The sequence below is a fragment of the Garra rufa genome, chromosome 20 (assembly GCF_049309525.1).
Source record: "Garra rufa chromosome 20, GarRuf1.0, whole genome shotgun sequence".
In the NCBI taxonomy this organism is placed as follows: Eukaryota; Metazoa; Chordata; class Actinopteri; order Cypriniformes; family Cyprinidae; genus Garra; species Garra rufa.
In genome coordinates, this window is record NC_133380.1 from 31,672,604 (window position 1) to 31,693,921 (window position 21,318).

At 42.8% G+C, this 21,318-nt stretch overlaps 1 protein-coding gene across 1 annotated transcript in view; it reads left to right on the top strand.

Annotated features, from left to right (window-relative positions):
* itga7 (integrin, alpha 7) overlaps positions 1-21,318 on the top strand; it is a 62,471-nt gene that overhangs the window by 18,799 nt on the left and 22,354 nt on the right. Inside the window, exons 7-13 of the mRNA XM_073825550.1 lie at positions 3,297-3,490; positions 7,639-7,727; positions 16,529-16,656; positions 18,065-18,160; positions 18,401-18,462; positions 18,555-18,724; positions 20,818-20,967. Of these exons, the coding sequence (XP_073681651.1) occupies positions 3,297-3,490; positions 7,639-7,727; positions 16,529-16,656; positions 18,065-18,160; positions 18,401-18,462; positions 18,555-18,724; positions 20,818-20,967 (889 nt within the window). The remainder of the gene's footprint in view (positions 1-3,296; positions 3,491-7,638; positions 7,728-16,528; positions 16,657-18,064; positions 18,161-18,400; positions 18,463-18,554; positions 18,725-20,817; positions 20,968-21,318) is intronic.

Consider the following 21,318-nt stretch of genomic DNA (forward strand, 5'->3'; position numbering starts at 1 on the left):
AAAACTGATATATGAAGTTACAGTCTCAGTGAGCTCGTCCAGATGGGTGGCAGCAGCTTCAAAAACACTCCAATCAGTACATTCAAAACATGCCTGTAAAACCTGCTCTGTTTCATTGGTCCATCTCTTTACAGACTTTTTACAGGTTTAGCAGATTTAAGTTTTTGCCTGTATGTTGGTATAAGATGAACCAGGCAGTGATCAGAGAGTCCCAAAGCTGCCCGTGGGACAGAGTGATATGCATTCCTTATTGTGGTGTAACAGTGGTCCAGGCCCGTCGCCAAGGGGGGGGGGGGGGTGGTGGGGCATTGGGGGGCAGTGCCCCCCCAAGTGACTCGACATGCCACCCTGCCCATGACCGCGAGTTAACTTACTTTTTTGAGAACGAAAAACATTGATCTAGCATTAAATACTGCAAATATTTAAACAAATCATCTAGCTCTAAAGGAGCACTAATCTCTACAACGTTAAACTAATATGAAGCTAATAACTAATCGTTTCTGTAACCTTTTTTATGCACATTTTGGGATATTGCATAAAAAAGGCTGGATGGAAACGCCAAGATGCGCATGAATTCTAAAAATGCGCGTAAAAACCTATTTGCTAAGTAGGATAAGATTCTTATCCGGTAAGAAAACGTGCATAAACTCGATGGAAACACTTTTACCTAATACATTACTTGATGCGCATCAAAAATTTGACATGTGACTTGCGATCTGATAGCATAACTGGACCAACCAACTGACCGATCTCATTGCACAGCATCTTCTAGTTCCGTCATTTTAAAATGGTTAAGGAAAGTCTCAAAGTGCTTCGTCATAATAAACTCCCAGAACTGTTTTCCCAAACAGCAGGCTCTGAAAATAAGATAACACGACTGCGTTTCGTCTGCGCGCTCTGAAGCTCGTAATTTATTGTATACAAGAATGATCATAGGCTATAGCCTACAGTGCCTTCTCCCATAGCCTATTACAGAAAATTTATTTTTTATTCGTGATATTTAGCGCAAGTTAATCAGGAAGTGACAATTTTGTTCTCTTCAACTCACTGGATGGTAACAGTGCTTATTCGCAAATTTTTATGCGATATTCTAATTTTGCGCATAAGTTTAATTAACTTGGAAACACTGGCATAGCAAGCAGGCGGGCACGCACTGCGCATGGGATTCTGTGTAGGGAGAAAAACAAAATAAAAAAGGGTATAAAAGAATAAAATAAATAGTCCTAAACGAAATTTGTTTCACTTAAATAATTAACATGAGTTAAAAAAAATACAACCGACATGTCTACACGGAGTTCTGGTTCATTTAGTGACCGCGCAGCAAGCTCAAGGAAACAGAGAAGGCTGAAAGCCCACACTTTTCTTTATTTTACGAAAGCTGTTTTTATAGTGAGTGCAAATATAAGTTAACCTTTTACAGTTCGGAATAATGTCTTATTCTTATCAGTGTGACCAAAAATGACATATTTTAAGTTGGTTCCGCTATAAGGGAAAAAATCTAAGCGATCGCGCCGAAGCCTCTAGATGTGGAAAATATTTGTAGCTATTCTTGCCGAAAGATGCACAGGTGCGTTTCAGTTTCACTTTAAATTCGTATGGTTAGACTTTTGTATGGTGTTTATAACGAATGCCATTATAATTTGTGATTGATTTCATAATATTTATTTATAAATTTGTACTATAATTTTGTAGCTGCTCATATTTTCTGATTTTTATGTTCGTCTGTCTGAATAGGCTAATTTAAAGGATTTGTCGACAACAACAGTTTTTTTTTCTCTCAACACAATTTTGTCTGATATGTGTATAGCAGATTTCTCACATTCTGCTGCTCTGTGTTTCACGGAAACCTGGCTGAACGCGGCTATCCTGGACAGCGCGATTCATCTGCCGGGATATCAGCTGTTCAGAGGAGACAGCGACACAGAATCAACGGGGAAATCGCACGGCGGCGGGACGTGCTTTTACATCAATGAGAGGTGGTGTACAGATGTAACAGTGTTAAAGAAAATGTCTTTTCATTAACTGTAAGCCGTTCTATTCCCCGCGGGAGTTTTGCTCGTTCATTCTCGTGAGCGTGTACATTCCACCGCAAGCGTACGTAAGCCTGGCGTTGCAGAAACTCGCTGATCACATCACAGAGACAGAACAACAACACCCAGACTCTGTTTTAATCATTCTTGGGGATTTTAATAAAGCAAATCTCTCACGTGAACTGCCAAAATACAGACAGCATGTCACATGTCCCACCAGAAACAGTAATATATTGGACCACTGCAGGGCCGTCGCCAGAAAATTTTCATTGGAGGGGCATTTCGTTTTCATAGGGGGGCACACTTTTTATATATAATAATTTATATATAATTATATATAAAACATTAACTTGAATAAAGTTCTATATTAAAACATATTTTAAAGCATGTTTTTGCAGCGCTGAACAATAGCCGATCACAGACATGTCTGCTAAGATTGTATGCGCAGCTGAGCAAAAGGAGAATTTTTTAAAGAATCGTGTAGGCTGTTAACATATGCACTGTCTAATATTTATCGATACATCATTATAATGTTACATGCAACTATATGCTAAAACAATATTCTTCCATCTATATAGGCCTATAACAATGAATTTTGTAATTTACAACGAATTCATGCCAATGTTTTACATTTAAACTACCCGAAAAGTTATAGTTAAAAGTTCCTTCAAAGCATGTAATGTTAAAAAAACGTATTTACTTACTAGTTTTAAAACATTTGCTGCATGAATAAAAAAAAAACCTTATTTGTCCGGGAGAGCAGAAGGAGTTTGTCCGTTTTGTTGGGTAGAGAGCGGAGATTCGCAAGATGTATGCCAGGTAGTAACATCCAGAATCCACGCTGACAAAGCTTCACGAGCGCGCCGGTGCGTTTTCCCCTCCTGCGTGTCTGATCAGCGCTGCTGCTCAGCCAACTACGATGTTCAGCAAAAAGTCAGAATAATCAAAAACCGGTAGAAGATTTTGTGATGTGTTCTACCGAATGTTCAGCAGTTCAACCCTGGTAAAACTGATTGTGTTTTCAAAACAAAAACGAACAAAAACATTAAAACAACTGGGGAGCTAAGCACAGAGGATGCCGTCCGCGGCGCCATCTTGATTCTTCTAGTTAGACACCTGAACCAGCTAATCAAGCTCTTACTAGACATGCTTAACACTTTTTGAGGCAGGTTTGTTGAGGCAAGTTGGAGATAAACTCTGCAGGACTCTGGCCCTCCAGGACCAAGTTTGGGCACCCCTAAACTAACATGATGATTTCTCCTACAGTTGGACAGATCTTATAGTTGGAGCTCCAAATTTCTTTGACCGAAAGGCAGAGATTGGAGGTGCTGTGTATGTTTACCTGAATCCAGCCAGCCACTGGGAAAAGGCAAGACCGATCCGGCTCAATGGAACATATGACTCTATGTTTGGGATGACCGTCAGCAGTGCTGGCGATCTGGACCGGGATGGTTATGAAGGTAAGAACAAAATCACATGTATATGTAAATGTGTTTATTGTGTTATCACAGAAAAACAGATTGGATTGAATTCTAGATTTGGTTCTTTGCAAAAGTAAAATAAATAAATAAATAAAAATGTAATATCATGTTACCATTACAGTACAGAAGTAAATACACTCCTGTGTGTTGTGAACTTTTTCTAAGAGACCAGGAGACGTTTTTGGATATCTTGAAGCAGAAGTTTCTTATTATTGAGATACTAGTTGTGCATCGCTGCAGTCATCAAATATACATTACAGTTTATATACCTTTCCAGGGGGACGGATACATAGAGGTGGAGGCAATCTAAACAAAGTATGCAAATGCAGTACAGGAATCAGCCTAGTAAAAGGATTTTCCCGACCTTGATCTATTTAGAATACAAGTGTCATTCAAATGCAAAGGTGCTAAACAAAAGGCAGTTGTACCTTGAGCTTAGAATTCACACTTAACTTGGGAAACCTGCCAGGTGTTCAGGAACTGCAGGAGAACAGGAACTGGCAGGAACCACTTGCTACTAACTTTGCTTGAGAGAATAATTTGAGAATAATCCGATGTCCTCATTTTTACCAGAAATGCTAAATACAGTGTAGGATCAACAAATCTTTAACAGAATCTTACATTTGTAATCCTTCATGTGCAATATCACTTTTCAACTGATTCAAAATCGCATCATTTACAGTAATTATATTACTTCTCATTTGAACAATAGGGCATTTGTTCTAAAATTAAAATCTAACAGTTTTGATATAAAATGCTTGGGCAGAGGAAGTGTCACGGGTGCGTGCAGGAGTTGACGAGACGGACGACAAGAATTACAAAATACAATATATTTAATATAAATCTTTGACTGGAACAAGGCAGGAACAAGTCAGGAACATCACACACATCTTTTCACACAAAAGGACCGACAAAGAACAGAACTCAAACACATGCTTATAAAGACAGACTAATTACGGGGACACAGGTGATACAGATGACAAGGACTAAACCAAAGCAGACAGATTAACGGGGGAAGACAATGGGAGAAACCAAATACATGACATGACTAAGACAAACTGACAGAACTGTAACATTACGCCCCCCTCCGGAAAGGCGCGTCCTCGCGCCGTAGAAAAAACGAAAAAACGAGAGGGGCGGAAAACCAGGAAAACAGAGTCAATAAGGGAGGGGGCTCAGGCGGAGGACGCAACCCCCGGAGGAGGACCAGAACACAAGTCCAGGAAACAAAAAGGACAGTCCAAGGGGGCGACGACGGTGGGAGGAGCCAGGGAACACACAGGAGGGACCTGGAGCAGGGGAGCAGGACCCAGATCGCAGCCAGGATGACGGCCCACGGAGGAGCCGACGGAGGGAGGAGCCATGGTGGAGGACGGACCGCCGACTCCGTGGGGCCGACCGACAGAGGCAGAGCAGCTGGCAGAGGAACCCGAGGCGGAGATGGAGAGCCGAAGATCCAGGGCGACACCGCGGATCCGGAGGGCCAAGGCGGAACGGGCTCTGGCGGCCGAGGCGGAGACGGAGTCCCGGAGATCCGCGGCGGAGCCGGAGCGACAGAGGATGGAGGCTGTGCCCGCAGGAAGGAGGAGTCCCAAGGAGCCGGTGGGACGGCGTGACGAGGCGCAGCCGGAGGAGCAGAGTCCTGAGGATCCGATGGGGTGACGACTGACCAGGGCGGAGCCGGAAAGACGATGGAGCCCGGTGGAGCTGGTGGACCGACGGGCGACGGTGGAGAGGAGGGCGCTGAGAGCCGTGGTGGAGCCGCAGGGTCGGAGGGCCGAGGTGGAGGTCTGGATTCGGAGGCTGGAGGCGGAGCTGAGGGAACCTCCAGCCTTGCCACCGAAGTGAGCAGGCATCCCTGCGGCGAGCCCACTGCAGAGATGGTGGGCTGAGGGTGAGCAAGGAGACTGACTGCTGACTTGGGGAACTTAGGACGGCTGGGCGGAACCAGCGGGGACTCAGGGCGGCTGGGCGGAACCAGCGGGAACCAGGCAGATTCGGACAGATGAGGGCGGGTGGGAGGGAAGTCAATGCGCGTCAGTGGCTCAGAGAAAAAGTCTATTAAATCCGGCGTGTCAATATCCACAGTCTCAGAAACAAAGTCAATTAAGTCCCCAGAGATATCCAGCTCACCCCCAGCGGAGTTGCAGTGGGCAGGGCTCTCCATTTCCCTCCCTAGCTCCACGTCGCAATCCACCGTCAGAGATGTAGAATCCGACTCACGCACCTGATCAGCCGGAGAGGACTCTGGCTCTGTCGCTCGCGGCTCTAGTCCTGCATCCGCGGTGCGCTCGGGTTCCCGCTCTGCATGTCGGGGCGATGGTTGGCTGCTCTCTGGGTTGTGAGCGGGGCTGACGTCCTCCTCGATGAAATCGACAGTCCAGGATGATCCATTGGACGCCAGCACCCACTCGACGAATCCGGCAAAGCTCTCTCGAGGACCCTCCCCGGACAGCTGCGTCTTGATGTTGTCATTAAGTCCGTGGTGGAAGAAAGTGCACAAGCAGCTGTCCGGGTAGTGAGTTGATGGAACGAGGAACAGAAAGTCTCTGGTGTGGTCCTCGAGAGAGCGTCTCCCCTGCTTCAGGAGAATGATGGCAACGTTGGGGTCATCCATGAGGAAAAAATATAAAACAAACACTGATACAAAAACGAAAAATAAACGCAGGGAAAGACGCCAGGTACACTTTTGTTGGTCGGTCCTTATGTCACGGGTGCGTGCAGGAGTTGACGAGACGGACGACAAGAATTACAAAATACAATATATTTAATATAAATCTTTGACTGGAACAAGGCAGGAACAAGTCAGGAACATCACACACATCTTTTCACACAAAAGGACCGACAAAGAACAGAACTCAAACACATGCTTATAAAGACAGACTAATTACGGGGACACAGGTGATACAGATGACAAGGACTAAACCAAAGCAGACAGATTAACGGGGGAAGACAATGGGAGAAACCAAATACATGACATGACTAAGACAAACTGACAGAACTGTAACAGGAAGGTGTGATGAGGTGAATCCAAATGCAATAAAAGGTTTTTTAAAGAAAACAAACCAAATAGAATAATTAACACAGGGAAACCAGGAAACATTGAGCAATAACTACAAAAGAAGAGCAACAACTGACAAAAGAACAAGGGAAACACAGGGATATAATTACAAAGGTTAACAAGGGACTGACAAGGGACAGGTGAGCCTCATTAATCACTGTGGACACAAACAAGGATAACTATAAAAAAGACAAATAAGAACTAAACACCAGCGGTGTAAAATACTTAAGTAATTTTACTTGATTACTGTACTTAAGTATTATTTTGGGTGATTTGTACTTTACTCAAGTACAACTTAAACTGACTACTTGTACTTTTACTTGATTACATTTCTGAAGAAAAAAATGTATTTTTTACTCCTTACAATTTTATTTAATCTTTAAAAGTGCACTACATTTTTATTTTATCTTATGCACATTAAATATGGTAAACGAAAGCTCAAATGTGCATGCTTGACGTGAGAATCAATGATCATTGTTTTCACGCATCAAGCCCACACATTTCTACTTCAGTTATGACTTTCATCAGGTAATCTGTACTAGTATTTTGGTACATCAACAGGCATTCATGGTGTCATCTACAAATGATTAGTGGTGCTCTGTCTATACCTACTTATTTTGCCACTTTGTTTCCACTGTTTTTTCTTTAGTTGGTCACTAATCTTCCTGTATCCTTTTCAATCTTTGTGAAGTCTCACAGTCATTTTTTTCAGTTCTGTTGGCAATTCTACTGCGTGTGGAATCATGCAGACAGACAGCTCATAGGTCTATCACTGAAAAAGTTCAGGTGTTCATAGGGTACTCTATAACCATGACTGTGCATTGAAAAATCACAGTGTAATCGGTTTTGTTTCAGTGATCGCAGGTTTTCTAATCTGTGTGTCAGTCACCACAGGTGTTTTCACTTTTATTTAATCACATCAAAAAGTAACATAATCAAAAATTTAATCATATAATATTTTAGTGATATTGCACTGGTTTGTATTCTCTTCTGTTGTATACAGTATATATTTTTGTGTAAAATCTAGTCAGTGTTGTTTAATGAATCTGATCGTGTTTGTTTTCAGATATTGCTGTTGGAGCCCCATTTGATGGAGATGGGAAAGTTTTTATTTACCGTGGCTCTTCATCTGGCATTGATACCAAACCCTCTCAGGTAAACCTTTTCTCTCTCATTCTTACACACACACACACACACACACACACACACACACACACACACACACACACATGTTTGTTTTTGTGAATTGTGGGGACATTCCATAGACGTAATGGTTTTTATACTGTACAAACGATATTTGCTATCACCCTACACCTTCCCTACACCTAAACCTAGCCCTCACAGGAGACTGTGCATATCTTTACATTCTCAAAAAAACGTATTCTGTATGATTTATACGCCTTTTGAAAAGTGGGGACATGGGCAATGTCCTCATAAGTCACCCTCTCCTTGTAATACCTATGTCATACCCATGTTATTACACAAATTTGTGTCCTGATATGTGTCACGACCGGCTTTGCCGTGCTGCTGTGCAGCTTGTCGTTTGTCTGTGTTTTATGGTTGCCGTCTGTCTGTCTGTCTTAGTCCTACAGGTGGAGCTGTAACGTGGCCGTGAAGGTTAATGGAGGACCTGTTAAAAGAGGCCTTCCGGGGTCTCGCTCTCTCTCTTGTTCGGGCCGTCGGTCCGTGCGGCTGGTTGCTGCCTCGCTCCTCATCCTTACCTCCGCTCACCACACGTTTCATTCTACTGACGAACACTACACTTTTGGTTAACCATTACATTTACTGATACATCTTTTATTTTGTTAAATAAACACGTTTGTTAAATGTAGCGATCGGTGTGGTCTCCCTTTAATGTCATGATCACTGTATGAGCCAAGTGGTCTTAACATATGGGGGCTCGTCCGTTTAGTTTCTAAGTTTGATAAGTAACGTTAGGCTGCTTTAATTCCTAGTAGTAGGCTACTAGCGTGTGTAGTGCTGCGTGACGTAATATTAGGCCTGCCAATTTATGAATGAGTGACGTAAGTTGGGTCTACTATCAGCACGTGGATGGTTTTGGGAGAGCCACACTGATTTTATGTGTGCGTTTGTAGGAGTGTAAGTTTAGGATAAAGAGCGTTTTTCTTTCAGCCGTTCGATGAACAAAGTTCGGTAGCAGTTGGGGTGGCTGGACAGGAAATTTTGTGGAGCTATGTCTTATCCCCAATTAGTGCGCCTCGGCGTTGTGGGTCTAGCTTACTGTCACTGAGGTCTGAACGAGGGCACCGCCGTGGAGCACCGGCTGGAGTGACTTTGTCGGGACAGTACGACTCCAGCGGTATGGGTGAGTAAATGATCCTTGTTCTTGGACTTTGGTGTGACTTTGGTAGAATAGTAGGGGGGTAAATTTTAGGGGGATGCTCCAGCATTAGTCTGTCTGGTTACCTGAACTGTATCGACTTTATAACCGGTTTGGCTGGATGTGATGGGAAAAGAGAGTAAGTTTTGGTTAATTGTGTTTTGGTATTTGTACATTGGTTAGTTTTGTAGTAGTTTGGAAAGTGTGCCGATGGTCATGTTGGAGGAGTTTTTAGCAGCTCCGTCTGAGCGTTTGTTAGTAGGGTTAACCAGGGAACAATTGTTGAAGGTGGCCAAGCATTACGCAATCGAGTTGCCCGCCGTGCTTAAATCTGCTAAGAAGAAAGAATTTGTGGGTTTTATTCGCGAGTTCCTAAAAGAGAAGCAGGTTTTGCCTGTTGTAACCCCAATCAGTCCTAGTCCAGAAATACAAACTGACGATACTGCTGATTTTCCTGAGTCTAGCGTTAAGCTTAAAATGCAGCCTAAGTCCAGCGATTTAACCTTTGAACAACAAAAACAACTGTTGAGGATAGAAATGGACATAGAATTGGAGAAAAAGAAATTAGAGTTGGAGCAAAAGAAATTGGAATTTGAGCAATTTAAATTGGTGAAGGAACAAGAGATGCTGGAAAAGCGTTTAGAGCAGGAAAATGAGCAAAAACGTTTGGAAGTGCAAGAAAAAGAGAAAGACCGTTTGTTAGAACTAGAAAAACTTAGAAATGAAGGACAGGAACGAGATGTAGAAAGAACTAGACTGAGATTACTTTCTGAGGGGAAAATTGATCGTAATACATCTACCGGTAAGTCAGATCTAGCGGGTATGATAAGGTTCCTGCCAAAATTTAACGAACGGGAACCGGATATCTTTTTCTCTTTATTTGAAAACATAGCCACTGATCGTGATTGGGATGATGAGGACAAAACAGTGCTTTTGCAAACTATATTAGTGGGTTGCGCGCAAGAGGCGTTTGTGGCTTTGGCACCTGCCGAGAGAAAGAAATATAACACCGTAAAACAGGCAGTCTTAAAATGTTATGAACTCGTTCCAGAAGCTTATCGGCAACGTTTCAGAAACTGGCGAAAAGGCGAAAAACAAACACATACCGAAGTGGCAAGAGATTTAAGTAGTTTTTTCAATCAATGGCTTACCGCTGAGGGTGTGGAAACATTTGATGCGCTACGAGATTTGCTGATTTTGGAACAGTTTAAAAATATCTTGCCCGAGAGAATTGCTGTTTATGTGAATGAGCATGAAGTTAAGACTGTTGCGGAGGCGGCTGTTCTCGCCGACGGCTTTGTGTTGACGCACAAAGGTAAAGTACGTGAGTATTCTACACGTTATGAATATGACCATAGGGAGTATCGTTCAGGTCGTGTTAAATTTGATAATTTAATGAAGAATAAAACACGGGAGACTGAGGTTGCCGGTGAGAAGTGCAATTATTGTTTGGAAACAGGACATTGGAAGCGAGAGTGTCCAGTGTTGCGTGCGCGAAATAAGGTTAGAACTGTAAATGGGAAAGCTGTTGGTTGCGTGTCTTCTGTTGCGCATTTAGATAAGCCTGTTGTGTTTGATAAGGATCAGTTCTCTAGTTCGGAGGTTTTAAATGCTGTTCAGCCTGATGCTGGTGAGGAGAAAAATCTTGAAGCTGTGTTTAGGGGTGAGCGTGAAACTTCTGGGGTGTCTGATGTGTCGAACTATGCGCCATTCATTAGTGACGGTTTTGTCTCGCTGGTAGGGGATGCGCACAGAGTCCCAGTGAAAATCTTGAGGGACACAGGAGCCTCAGAGAGCTTTATTTGTGCTTCAGTTCTGCCATTTTCTCCTGTTTCAGATACTGGAAAGTTTGTTTTAATCCGTGGAATAGGCCTTCAGTCTTTCCCGGTGCCTTTGCACAGAGTTCAGTTATTTTCAGGATTTGTAAATGGCGAGATTACAATTGCTGTGAGACCTTCTTTACCTGTAGATGGCATTGATATCATTTTGGGCAATAATTTGGGTGGGTGTTTAGTGTCTCCACCGCCTGTGGTTACTGTCATGCATTTGCCATTAGAGGAGCCAGATAAGTGTCTGCAAGACTTTCCAGAGGTTTTTACTGCCTGCGCCGTGACGCGTGCAATGGCTCGCGCACAGATAGATTCACCATCTGATGGGTCTAAGATATCTGTGTCTAGTTTGTTTGTTCCGGAATTACCTGCGCCGTTGTCTTATGGTGAGCTGGTTGAAGCTCAAGGAAAAGATCAGAGTCTGGAAAAATATTTTGCTCTAGCTGCAGCTGATCCAGGTAAAGGTTATCTTGTGCAAAATGGTCTCTTGCTCCGAAAGTGTGTTGATCCTGATGCAGCAGATCAGGTGATGCAGGTTGTGGTACCTGAAAAGTATCGCGATTTAGTTTTAAAAACCGCACATGGTGTAGAGTCTGGACATTTTGGTGTTAAAAAGACCTATAATCATATACTACGACATTTTTATTGGCCACGGATCAAGCGGGATGTAATGAGGTTTGTGAGAACTTGTCATGTTTGTCAAGTGGCAGGGAAGCCAAATACTACGATCAAGCCTGCTCCCTTACAGCCCATTCAGTCCGTAGGCACGCCGTTTGAACACCTCATTATTGATTGTGTAGGTCCTTTAACTCCATCTAAAACTGGATGTACATATCTGTTTACAGTAATGTGCCAGGCGACACGGTATCCGGCTGCATATGCTCTAAGGGCAATAACTACAAAGTCCATTATGAAATGTTTGTCACAGTTTATTTCTGTTTTTGGTGTCCCGAAGATAATTCAAAGCGATCGAGGTTCGAACTTCACCTCCAAGACGTTTGCGGCTGCTCTGAGACTGTTACGGGTGAAGCACAATTTGAGCAGTGCTTATCATTCTCAAAGCCAGGGGGCGCTTGAACGTTTTCATGCAACCTTGAAATCTCTGTTACGCGCATATTGCGTTGAAATGAAGAAGGATTGGGAAGAGGCTTTACCATGGCTTTTGTTGGCTGCCCGTGGGGTTGTTCAAGAAAGCACAGGCTTTTGTCCCAATGACTTAGTTTTTGGTCACAAAGTACGAACATCTTTGTCTGTCTTGAACACTGAATTAGACCAGTCAAAAACCCCTTCCAGTTTGGTGGATTATGTTAATGGTTTCCGCCGTAAATTATGTTTGTCTTGGAAGTTGGCTAGTGAACATCTGAGTGCGGCTCAGGACAAAATGAAACAGCGGTATGATCGCAAGGCAGAGGCCAGGGTGTTTAATCCTGGTGATCAGGTGGTAGCGTTGCTGCCCATCCCAGGTTCGCCTTTAACAGCGAAGTACTCGGGCCCTTTTACGATTATGCGTAAAGTCTCTGAGACAAATTACTTGTTGTCTACTCCTGAACGCAGAAGATCAACGCAGCTTTGCCATATTAATTTGCTGAAGCCGTACTACTCCTCATCTCCGGGAGTGGCGAGTGATCACGCAGACAGTCCTGTAGGATTGGCTGTTGTAGAGGGGCTGCCGAACGTCGCTCAGGTGGTAGCTGAGGATGGAGTGCAGTTTCCGGACGATGCAGTTTTACATGGGTGCTTGAATAACACACAGAAGCTGGCTGAACTGGATAGTATGTTGGGGCATTTAAGTGGGAAACAGTGTGATGAGTTAAAGTCTTTAATTTCTGAATTTTCGTCTTTATTTTCCGACACTCCGACCTGTACAAGTTTAATCGAGCACGATATTGACACACAGGGTGCCCGCCCGGTTAAGCAGAGGTTTTATCGACTGCCTCTGGAGAAGCGTAAAAGTATGGAGGCCAGTGTACAATATCTTCTCGATAATGGTCTAGCCAAACCATCCTATTCCAGCTGGGCATCACCGTGTTTGTTGGTTAAAAAATCAGATCAAACATATAGGTTTTGTACAGATTATAGGAAGGTTAATGCATTGCCAAAGCCCGATTCCTTTCCACTGCCTCGTATTGAGGATTGTGTGGACCAGGTCAGTAGTGCACGGTACGTTAGTAAATTTGATTTGTTAAAGGGGTATTACCAGGTACCACTAACACAGAGAGCGCAGGAGGTGTCTGCATTTGTTACATCTTCTGGGTTGTACTCTTATTCTAGGATGAGTTTTGGTCTTCGGAACGCCCCCTCAACCTTTCAGCGTCTCATGAACAGGGTAGTTGCAGGGTTGGAGGGATGTGCCGTGTATTTAGACGACGTGGTCTGTTACGCCGATACTTGGGGTGACCATCTGGCACGTATTCGTGCACTGTTCCAGAGGTTGGTGGCAGCAACTCTTACTGTGAACCTTGCCAAATGTGAGTTCGCCCAGGCCACTGTCGTTTAATTAGGTAAGGTGGTTGGCCAAGGTAAGGTGCGGCCAGTAAATGCGAAGGTCGTGGCCATAGAGAACTTTCCCCCGCCGGCCACAAAGAAAGAATTGATGCGCTTTTTGGGTATGATCGGTTATTACCGTAATTTTTGTTGTAACTTTTCTACGGTTGTTTCCCCACTGACCAATTTATTGAAGAGCACAGCTAAGTTTGTTTGGTCATCCGAGTGTCATCAGGCATTTCAAAATGCCAAGTTGTTATTGAGTTCGTCGCCAGTCTTGGCAGCACCCAAATTGGATCAGCCATTCCAGCTGCAGGTTGACGCGAGTCAGGTTGGGGCGGGTGCTGTTCTTTTACAGAGCGATGAAAATGGGGTTGATAAACCTGTTTGTTATTTTTCGCGCAAATTCAACAAACACCAGTTTAATTACTCCGTTATTGAAAAGGAGGCTTTGGCGCTAATTTGGGCACTTCAACACTTCGAGGTTTATGTGGGTGGGGGTTTACATCCAATCGTGGTTTATTCGGACCATAATCCCCTCACTTTCCTCCAGTCAGTAAAGAATTCCACGAACCAACGGCTCTTACGTTGGGCACTATTTTTACAACCTCTTCGTTTAGTTATTCGGCACATCCGCGGCGTGGAGAATGTGTTAGCTGATGCACTCTCTCGCGCCCCGGATGAGTCAGTTTAATGGTGTCTGTTTTTCCTGCTCAATCTGTGTCTGTTCTGCTTGCCTTAAATAGCTGGCCATGGTACCGGGATTTGCTGGTTGCAGGATGTGGTAAAGGTGGAGTGGGTGAGAATGGTCACTGTTGGTCTGTGACTGTGGTCACTGTTATGAATGAGGTGCACTTGGGGATGGTGGTATGAATGAATTAGTCTTTCCTGTGTGTGAATGTTAGTTAAATTAGTTTATTCATTTTCAATATTAATTTTTGATTTTGTATAATTTTGTTGCGGCTATTGTGGGAACTTGATGTTTTTTTCAGAGTCCCATTAAGATGGGTCTCTGTCTTTAAGGGGGGGGGGGGGGGCGATGTCACGACCTGCTTTGCCGTGCTGCTGTGCAGCTTGTCGTTTGTCTGTGTTTTATGGTTGCCGTCTGTCTGTCTGTCTTAGTCCTACAGGTGGAGCTGTAACGTGGCCGTGAAGGTTAATGGAGGACCTGTTAAAAGAGGCCTTCCGGGGTCTCGCTCTCTCTCTCTTGTTCGGGCCGTCGGTCCGTGCGGCTGGTTGCTGCCTCGCTCCTCATCCTTACCTCCGCTCAACACACGTTTCATTCTACTGACGAACACTACACTTTTGGTTAACCATTACATTTACTGATACATCTTTTATTTTGTTAAATAAACACGTTTGTTAAATGTAGCGATCGGTGTGGTCTCCCTTTAATGTTATGATCACTGTATGAGCCAAGTGGTCTTAACATATGTCACAAAAACAAACACACATACAGACACACACACACACACACACACACACACACACACACACACACACACACACACACACAGACACACACACACACACACACACACACACACACACACACACACACACACACACACACACACACACACACACACACACACACACACACAGACAGACACACACACAGACAGACACAGACACAGACAGACAGACAGATTATTTGCTATAGTGTGTCAGTAGGAAATGCCAATTTCCCACTACAAAATATTCATTGTGCAAATCTTGTAATTATCCAGTGAGATTTTGCAGGGCTGTCCATTACTGTGTCCATTTAAAATGGGCACCTCCTTAAATTCCACAATAGTGGTGAGTACTCACGTGAAGCTTTGAGCACTACCTAAATCCCACGTAGAGTGGTAAGTGCACACGCAAGTCTTTGGGCACTTTCTGAAATCCACATGAGTGGTAAAGATCCCCCCCTAAGGGTAGGGTTCTTTTCTAAAATCCTGTAGGGTATGGGTTACGCAGTCCTGCTCCGTTCCCATTCTAGAGTTGGTTCTAAAAACCCCTGGGTTTTTCCAACTCCACTCCAGACAGCACTATTTATAGGATCGAGTGTCGCTAGGCTTCCTCTCATCTAGAGAGTCTTCTTGTAGAAGCCTACACTCTCCTGAGAAACTCCACTTAGGTGGTTCTATTGCTTAGGTTCTTGGAGCCTCATGAATCACCTCCAGTGTTGAGTGTAGTTTGGTCTCTGACCTCCACTCCCAGAGTTCCCCGCACACACAGAGTGTTGCCAGGCTTCCTCTCGTTTAGAGAATCTTTCGGGAGCCTCCGCGTTTCAGAACCCCCACATAGTATGAAGACTTAAGGGTAAGCTTCACTACTTTCTCTAGCGGTGAGTGTAGTTAGGCCTACTCTCGCTTAGAAGAATCAGGCCTCCACTCCTAGGAGTTCCGTGCTTGGGTAGCCGAGCTAGCTGTGACGTCGGCCCAAGCGATTCTCGCTGGTAGTGGGGAGTGATGTTCCTTCTTGACTCCTCAATCAGTCAGTTGTTCACTTACTCCTCAGCATGGCAGCGTTGGTATTGACGTTCCCATAGTGTCCACCAGGACGCAGCGTAGAGTTCCCTCCGGAAGGGAAAGTCTAGGTTACGTATGTAACCCCTGTTCCCTGAGGACAGGGAACGAGACGCTGCGTCTCGTAGCCATGCTTCGGGCCCCACTTATGTCTCCGTCAGACAAAAAGATGGTTGATGTATTCACAAGCGCCTCTTTTATACTGGTAGGCGCCTTGTGATGATGTCATAGGCTGGCGCCGGCCAATGTCAAAGTTCATTGTTGTTGTTCTATAAGAGCTTCAGAACCGGTCACACCGAGGGCAGTTCCCATAGTGTCCACCAGGACGCAGCGTCTCGTTCCCTGTCCTCAGGGAACAGGGGTCACATACGTAACCTAGATGTTTGCTGGTATGTTAGGAGGTAAATCAGGAGATATCTGTGCCACCGCTACCAATGGAGAGAGTCAAAAATAATTTTTTATTAATACACAAAGAGTCATTAATTTTTTTTTTTTTTAATAAGGTAAGCTGTAAAAACGAGACATCATTGTGAGGTATACGGTATATCATTTTGATGTCCTAGTCACACAAGACATAAGAGCAACCTAATTGCTTTACTGAAGTAATGATCAATTTACACAGTACTTTGGTGCGATTCAGTAGCCACTTTAACTGAATTTTATTCTCTAAAGGATTCATTCTAACAGTTTTCAGTAACATGCTGAAGGTTCTGTTTACTGAACAGATTGATTGATATTCAGCCAGAAGTGCCATCACAGCATTTTTAATTAATTTGTCATCACCTCAAGGTTCTGGATGGGCTTAATGCAGGAGTCAAGCGACTGGGCTATTCCATATCCGGAGGACTAGATATTGATGGGAATTTTTATCCAGATCTAGCTATTGGCTCACTCAGCGATCAGGTTGTGCTTTACAGGTGAGAATCATGAACTGCCTGTTTATGTTTGTGATAGGGATGCACGATATGAAAAATTCTAACCGATACCGATAACCGATAATTAAGTCCTTCTTTTGGCCGATGCCGATACCGATACCGATAACCAATACATTCATATTTTTATATGATAATTTTGTGCACACAGGAGAATACAAAATCTAAAATAAACTAATGAAATTTATATTATATATCTGGGTCTAACAATCATAGCAAACAGTCCTGACTCTTCAAAAATGTTTTTATTTTTTTGTGTAAGGCACCACAATTCTAAATAAAATAAAGTGCTTTGACATTTTGTCAACCTGGAAAAAATGAAAAGTGCATCATGGAGTAAAGTCAGATGTCCAAATGTCTGTGGTAAAGCTTACATGTAGTCCATCCTTATTGATCATATTATGAATGTGTGCAGCAGCCAAATTGTACAAGGCGGGGAATAAAACATCAGAATCGAGATAAAAACATCTCAACTCTTCAGAATGCTGCAAACGCAACGCAGGTCATGTGACATGAACCAACCACTCAGCTTTATCCTTTCCCTTAATAACACTGAAAGCACTGTCAAGGTGGAGAAACAGCTTATCAAAGCTGTACAGGAATAAACATTTTTAAATAAATTTGATAACAGAGCTACTCCAAGTGATTTTTAATGCTGAAAATCTATTTATTCTTTGCTGAAACTACCTCGTCTTTATGGAGAGCGTATGTCATGGCTGCTTAGCAATGGCAGACGCCACTGGAGCTCAAACTACAGAGCGGTTTGGCAAAGACTTTGGGTTTGGAAAGAAAGAGAAGGCGGCGCTTCAGTGTTTTCCACGCGTTTTTAGGCGCGACATGTGAACAGCCCCTAAAACTGATTCACCGCGATGACGACCGCTGAAGTGAGATATAAGATTGTTAAAACTTAACGGCTTTTTACCTCCTCTCGGAATCCTTGCTAAACATGTGTTGCAAATAGCAGTAGCATTATCGTCCTCCTCTGTCACCGTGAAAAACTTCCAGACCTGCGAAGGCGATGATGTCGACACAGATGATGACGTATTAAACGCGACAAAGGCTGAGAGTCACTGCAGTTTACAGCTGCAGTCACTTGCACTCGGAAAGCAGATGAATCTCTGATAAACCAGACTGAATGATTGATTTACCAGCAAGAGTACTTTATCGGATCGGCTTTCATTTATTTATCGGAGCAATAAAAATGACGTCATTTTTACCCAAATCGGTCGATAATTTATTTGTCCGATAAATATCGTGCATCCCTAGTTTGTGACATAACACAGGAACTGTGAATTGAAAGCATGTGTCCCATAACAAAGATGTCAACTGAATGTTTAAAAATAGACGCAATGTTACTCTGAGTTTCAAGACTCTTTGATTGTTTGTCCATTAGGTCACGTCCAGTGGTCCATGTGATTCGAGACATTTCCATTGAGCCTCAGTATATTGATCTCACGCAGCACAATTGCCAGGGTGAAGATGGTGTTTGGTCAGAAGTTACTTTACTTACATTGCTTTTTATTGATTGCACTATATATGTGTTCTCCTATGCATTTAGTTGAGTATTGAACAATAGCTGTAAATATGTTGCCACATATTGTTGTCTTATTGTGTAATCACATTATGTATATGACATCTTGTTTGGAAATTACAAGCACAATGATTCAAAAAAGCTATCTTTATTACATGTTGTAACAGCATTTGTAACACATGTGTTGTCTTCATCTAGTGTGGATGTGAAGGCTTGCTATACGTACACTGCTTATCCAGACTCCTACTCACCACATATCAGTAAGATCAACCACATCTACCATCACAACATACAGTGTAATTGCAGACATACACATATGTTTGAATGTGTCTGTGTTGATCTCCTATATCAGCACTTGGTGTACATTTTGAGGCAGATGTAGAGCGCAGGAAGTTGAGTCTTCCTCACAGAGTTTACTTCCTGGACCGCAGTTTATCAGAGCCGGAGTACGTTCATTCTGTGGAAGTGGAGCTACGTGGACAAAAAAATCCTGTCTGCCAAACAGTGACTTTTGTTGTACAGGTAAATTTAGAAAGCAGGTGAATGTGAGTATTGACAGTGATCAGTTTCCACCTGTATAAAGATGGTATATGAATTGCATTTTTGGTGAGTGCTGAATACAGGTGGTCAAAAATGCTTTGTGATCAGACCACTGAAACCAGGGCTGGACTGGGACAAAAAATCGGCCCGGACATTTTGACTAGAGACCGGCCCACTAGGTATTGTTGCTCAAGCAAGGGGGAGGGGTCATCCGACCTCCTCGGCTGTAATCGGTCCAGCCCAGAGTCGATCATGACCAATTGACCAATCCACCACCTTTTAATATTTTATACCAGGGCTATTCAATTAGATTCATTTTAGGGCCGGAATATCGAACTGAAAATTTGAAGGGGGCCAAGGGGGTGGGGGCTGTCCCAATCTCTTTCTGGGGGGGCCGATACAATTAAATTGAAATGCATATTCACTAAAATGAACTAATATTACCAACACCAACATCTATAAAAGGTTAACATTAGTGCTGTCTGTCAATCAATTAAAAAAAAAAATCACACATTTTTCCGTAATCAATCATGATTAATCGCATATTTACATATTCATATTGTCATAATTTCACATTGAACCTCCAAATTAAGGTAGAAACAACATAAAGTATATTTAAATATGTTTAATGGCACCTTTTTTTTTACCAAGTAACCTATTATTAATGATATTGATATCAATACTGCTACTAGTGTCTCTATTAAATGAATTTTCTCAGTTTTACATATTATGTCAATTCAACATTACAGTAGTATTGAAAGCCAATATTTTCACCATTTTAATAGTCTCTGAAATATATAACAACTTTTAATTTAGGTGATTTTAAAACCATCTTCACATAAACTACAAATTGTATATGCATAAACTATGCAGATTATGATTGCCATACACTGATTATAATTGTGATTTGATGTATTTCTAATTTATAAGTGATTGTTTACCACAAAGTATATTTTGGCCATCAAAATAACATTCAAATTGGATTATAAGAGCTTTAAAGTGCTAGAAATGTTTGTGCAATGCTTGAATATCACTGAAAAGTGCTTGAATTTCTCTCTCAAAAGGTTGTACAAACCCTGAAATGAATACTGTAATAACATTCGACTATGCTTAAGTTGGCGTTACTTCTGGTTTTCTGACATAGCCTATCTCAGCGCGGTTTATAACAGAATTCTGAGCAGAATTTGAATGATTCTCAGTGGATCTCGCAGCAACCTTAATTCATTCTGTGCGAATTCAAACACTTCTCACTGGATCTCGAAATTAACTTTGGTTCCCGAGTAAAGGCTGTTCTGAGCTCGGACAAGTGTGTTTGCATTGCGCTCCAAGCTGATAAACGTTTGGTTTCTCTTTTGTTTCGTTTGCCGTTTTATGTTTCTCATATGAAATAGAAATAACAGCGCTTATGAGTTGAGTAACTCAGTGGTCGCGCCAGTGCAACCGCTCACAAAATTTAGTCGCACCGGCAGAAAAAATGCGACCATTTGGTCACAGTCTGGAGCCTTACAAGCGCTTGTCAAATCTCCCGTCTATTGATGTTGCGGTCTCCTGTAGATTGTTGTTGTTTTTAGCTCTCTTGCTTTTCTTTTTTGGCTGGCCCGGGCCAGTGTTACCACCTAGTGGACAAATTAATTAATGCAAAAACAATTCAAGCCACCTGCGCGTACTTCTCCCTCGGGCTGGACGAAGATGATTGGTGGGCCGTCAATTGAATAGCCCTGGGCTGTATCCGAAATCCAGTCCAGTCCAGCCATGACTGAAACCACATAATGAGTTTTTGTCATTTGTAGTCTAAATGTGTATCTGTACTGAACACATTCAGGACAGCATTAAAGCTCAGCCTATTCGCAGTAATCATTATGGGACATGTGAGAAATCATACTAAAACAAGGGATTTAAACATTTGCAGCTGAATTTTGTCACACCTTACATCACTCAGCCCGCCGAAAAGGTGATGAGATAAATAAGGAGGGTCTCAATGATATCTGATCACAAATTGTCACAGGAGATGCATTTGAGATACATGTTAGTATTTGGTGAAACGGGAATAAACTCTTGTGCTCTCATTTCACTAGGAAAACATTCGGGACAAGCTGCGCCCCGTCTTTCTGGCAATCACACATACTATACGGAGAAGCCGACATCACCACCACACAGGACATAAACACCATAACCAGCTGAGCCCTGTACTGAGCCTCAGTCCCTCAAACACACTCTACTCTGAGGTAAAACACATGTACTGTACTTTACATGATCTACTGTTTGATTTCGGTTGTCATTGCTCAACCACTGCATTCTGTGTTCAGATGTTTGTGAATAATGACTCTACACTGTACATTTTTATCATGAAAGACATGTCTTTCATAGCTGTATCAGTTTCATCTCTCTCCTAGCACCCTGTGTAGGGTTGCACAATTAACTGGAAAATTATCAAAATTACAATTATGGCTGTTGTGACAAATTATTTTTAAGTTTAAATTATATTTAGATCTAGAGCCTTTGGATAAATTTGACCCTGGACCAGTCATTAGGGTCAATTTTTTGAAATTGAGATTAATACATAATCTGAAAGATGA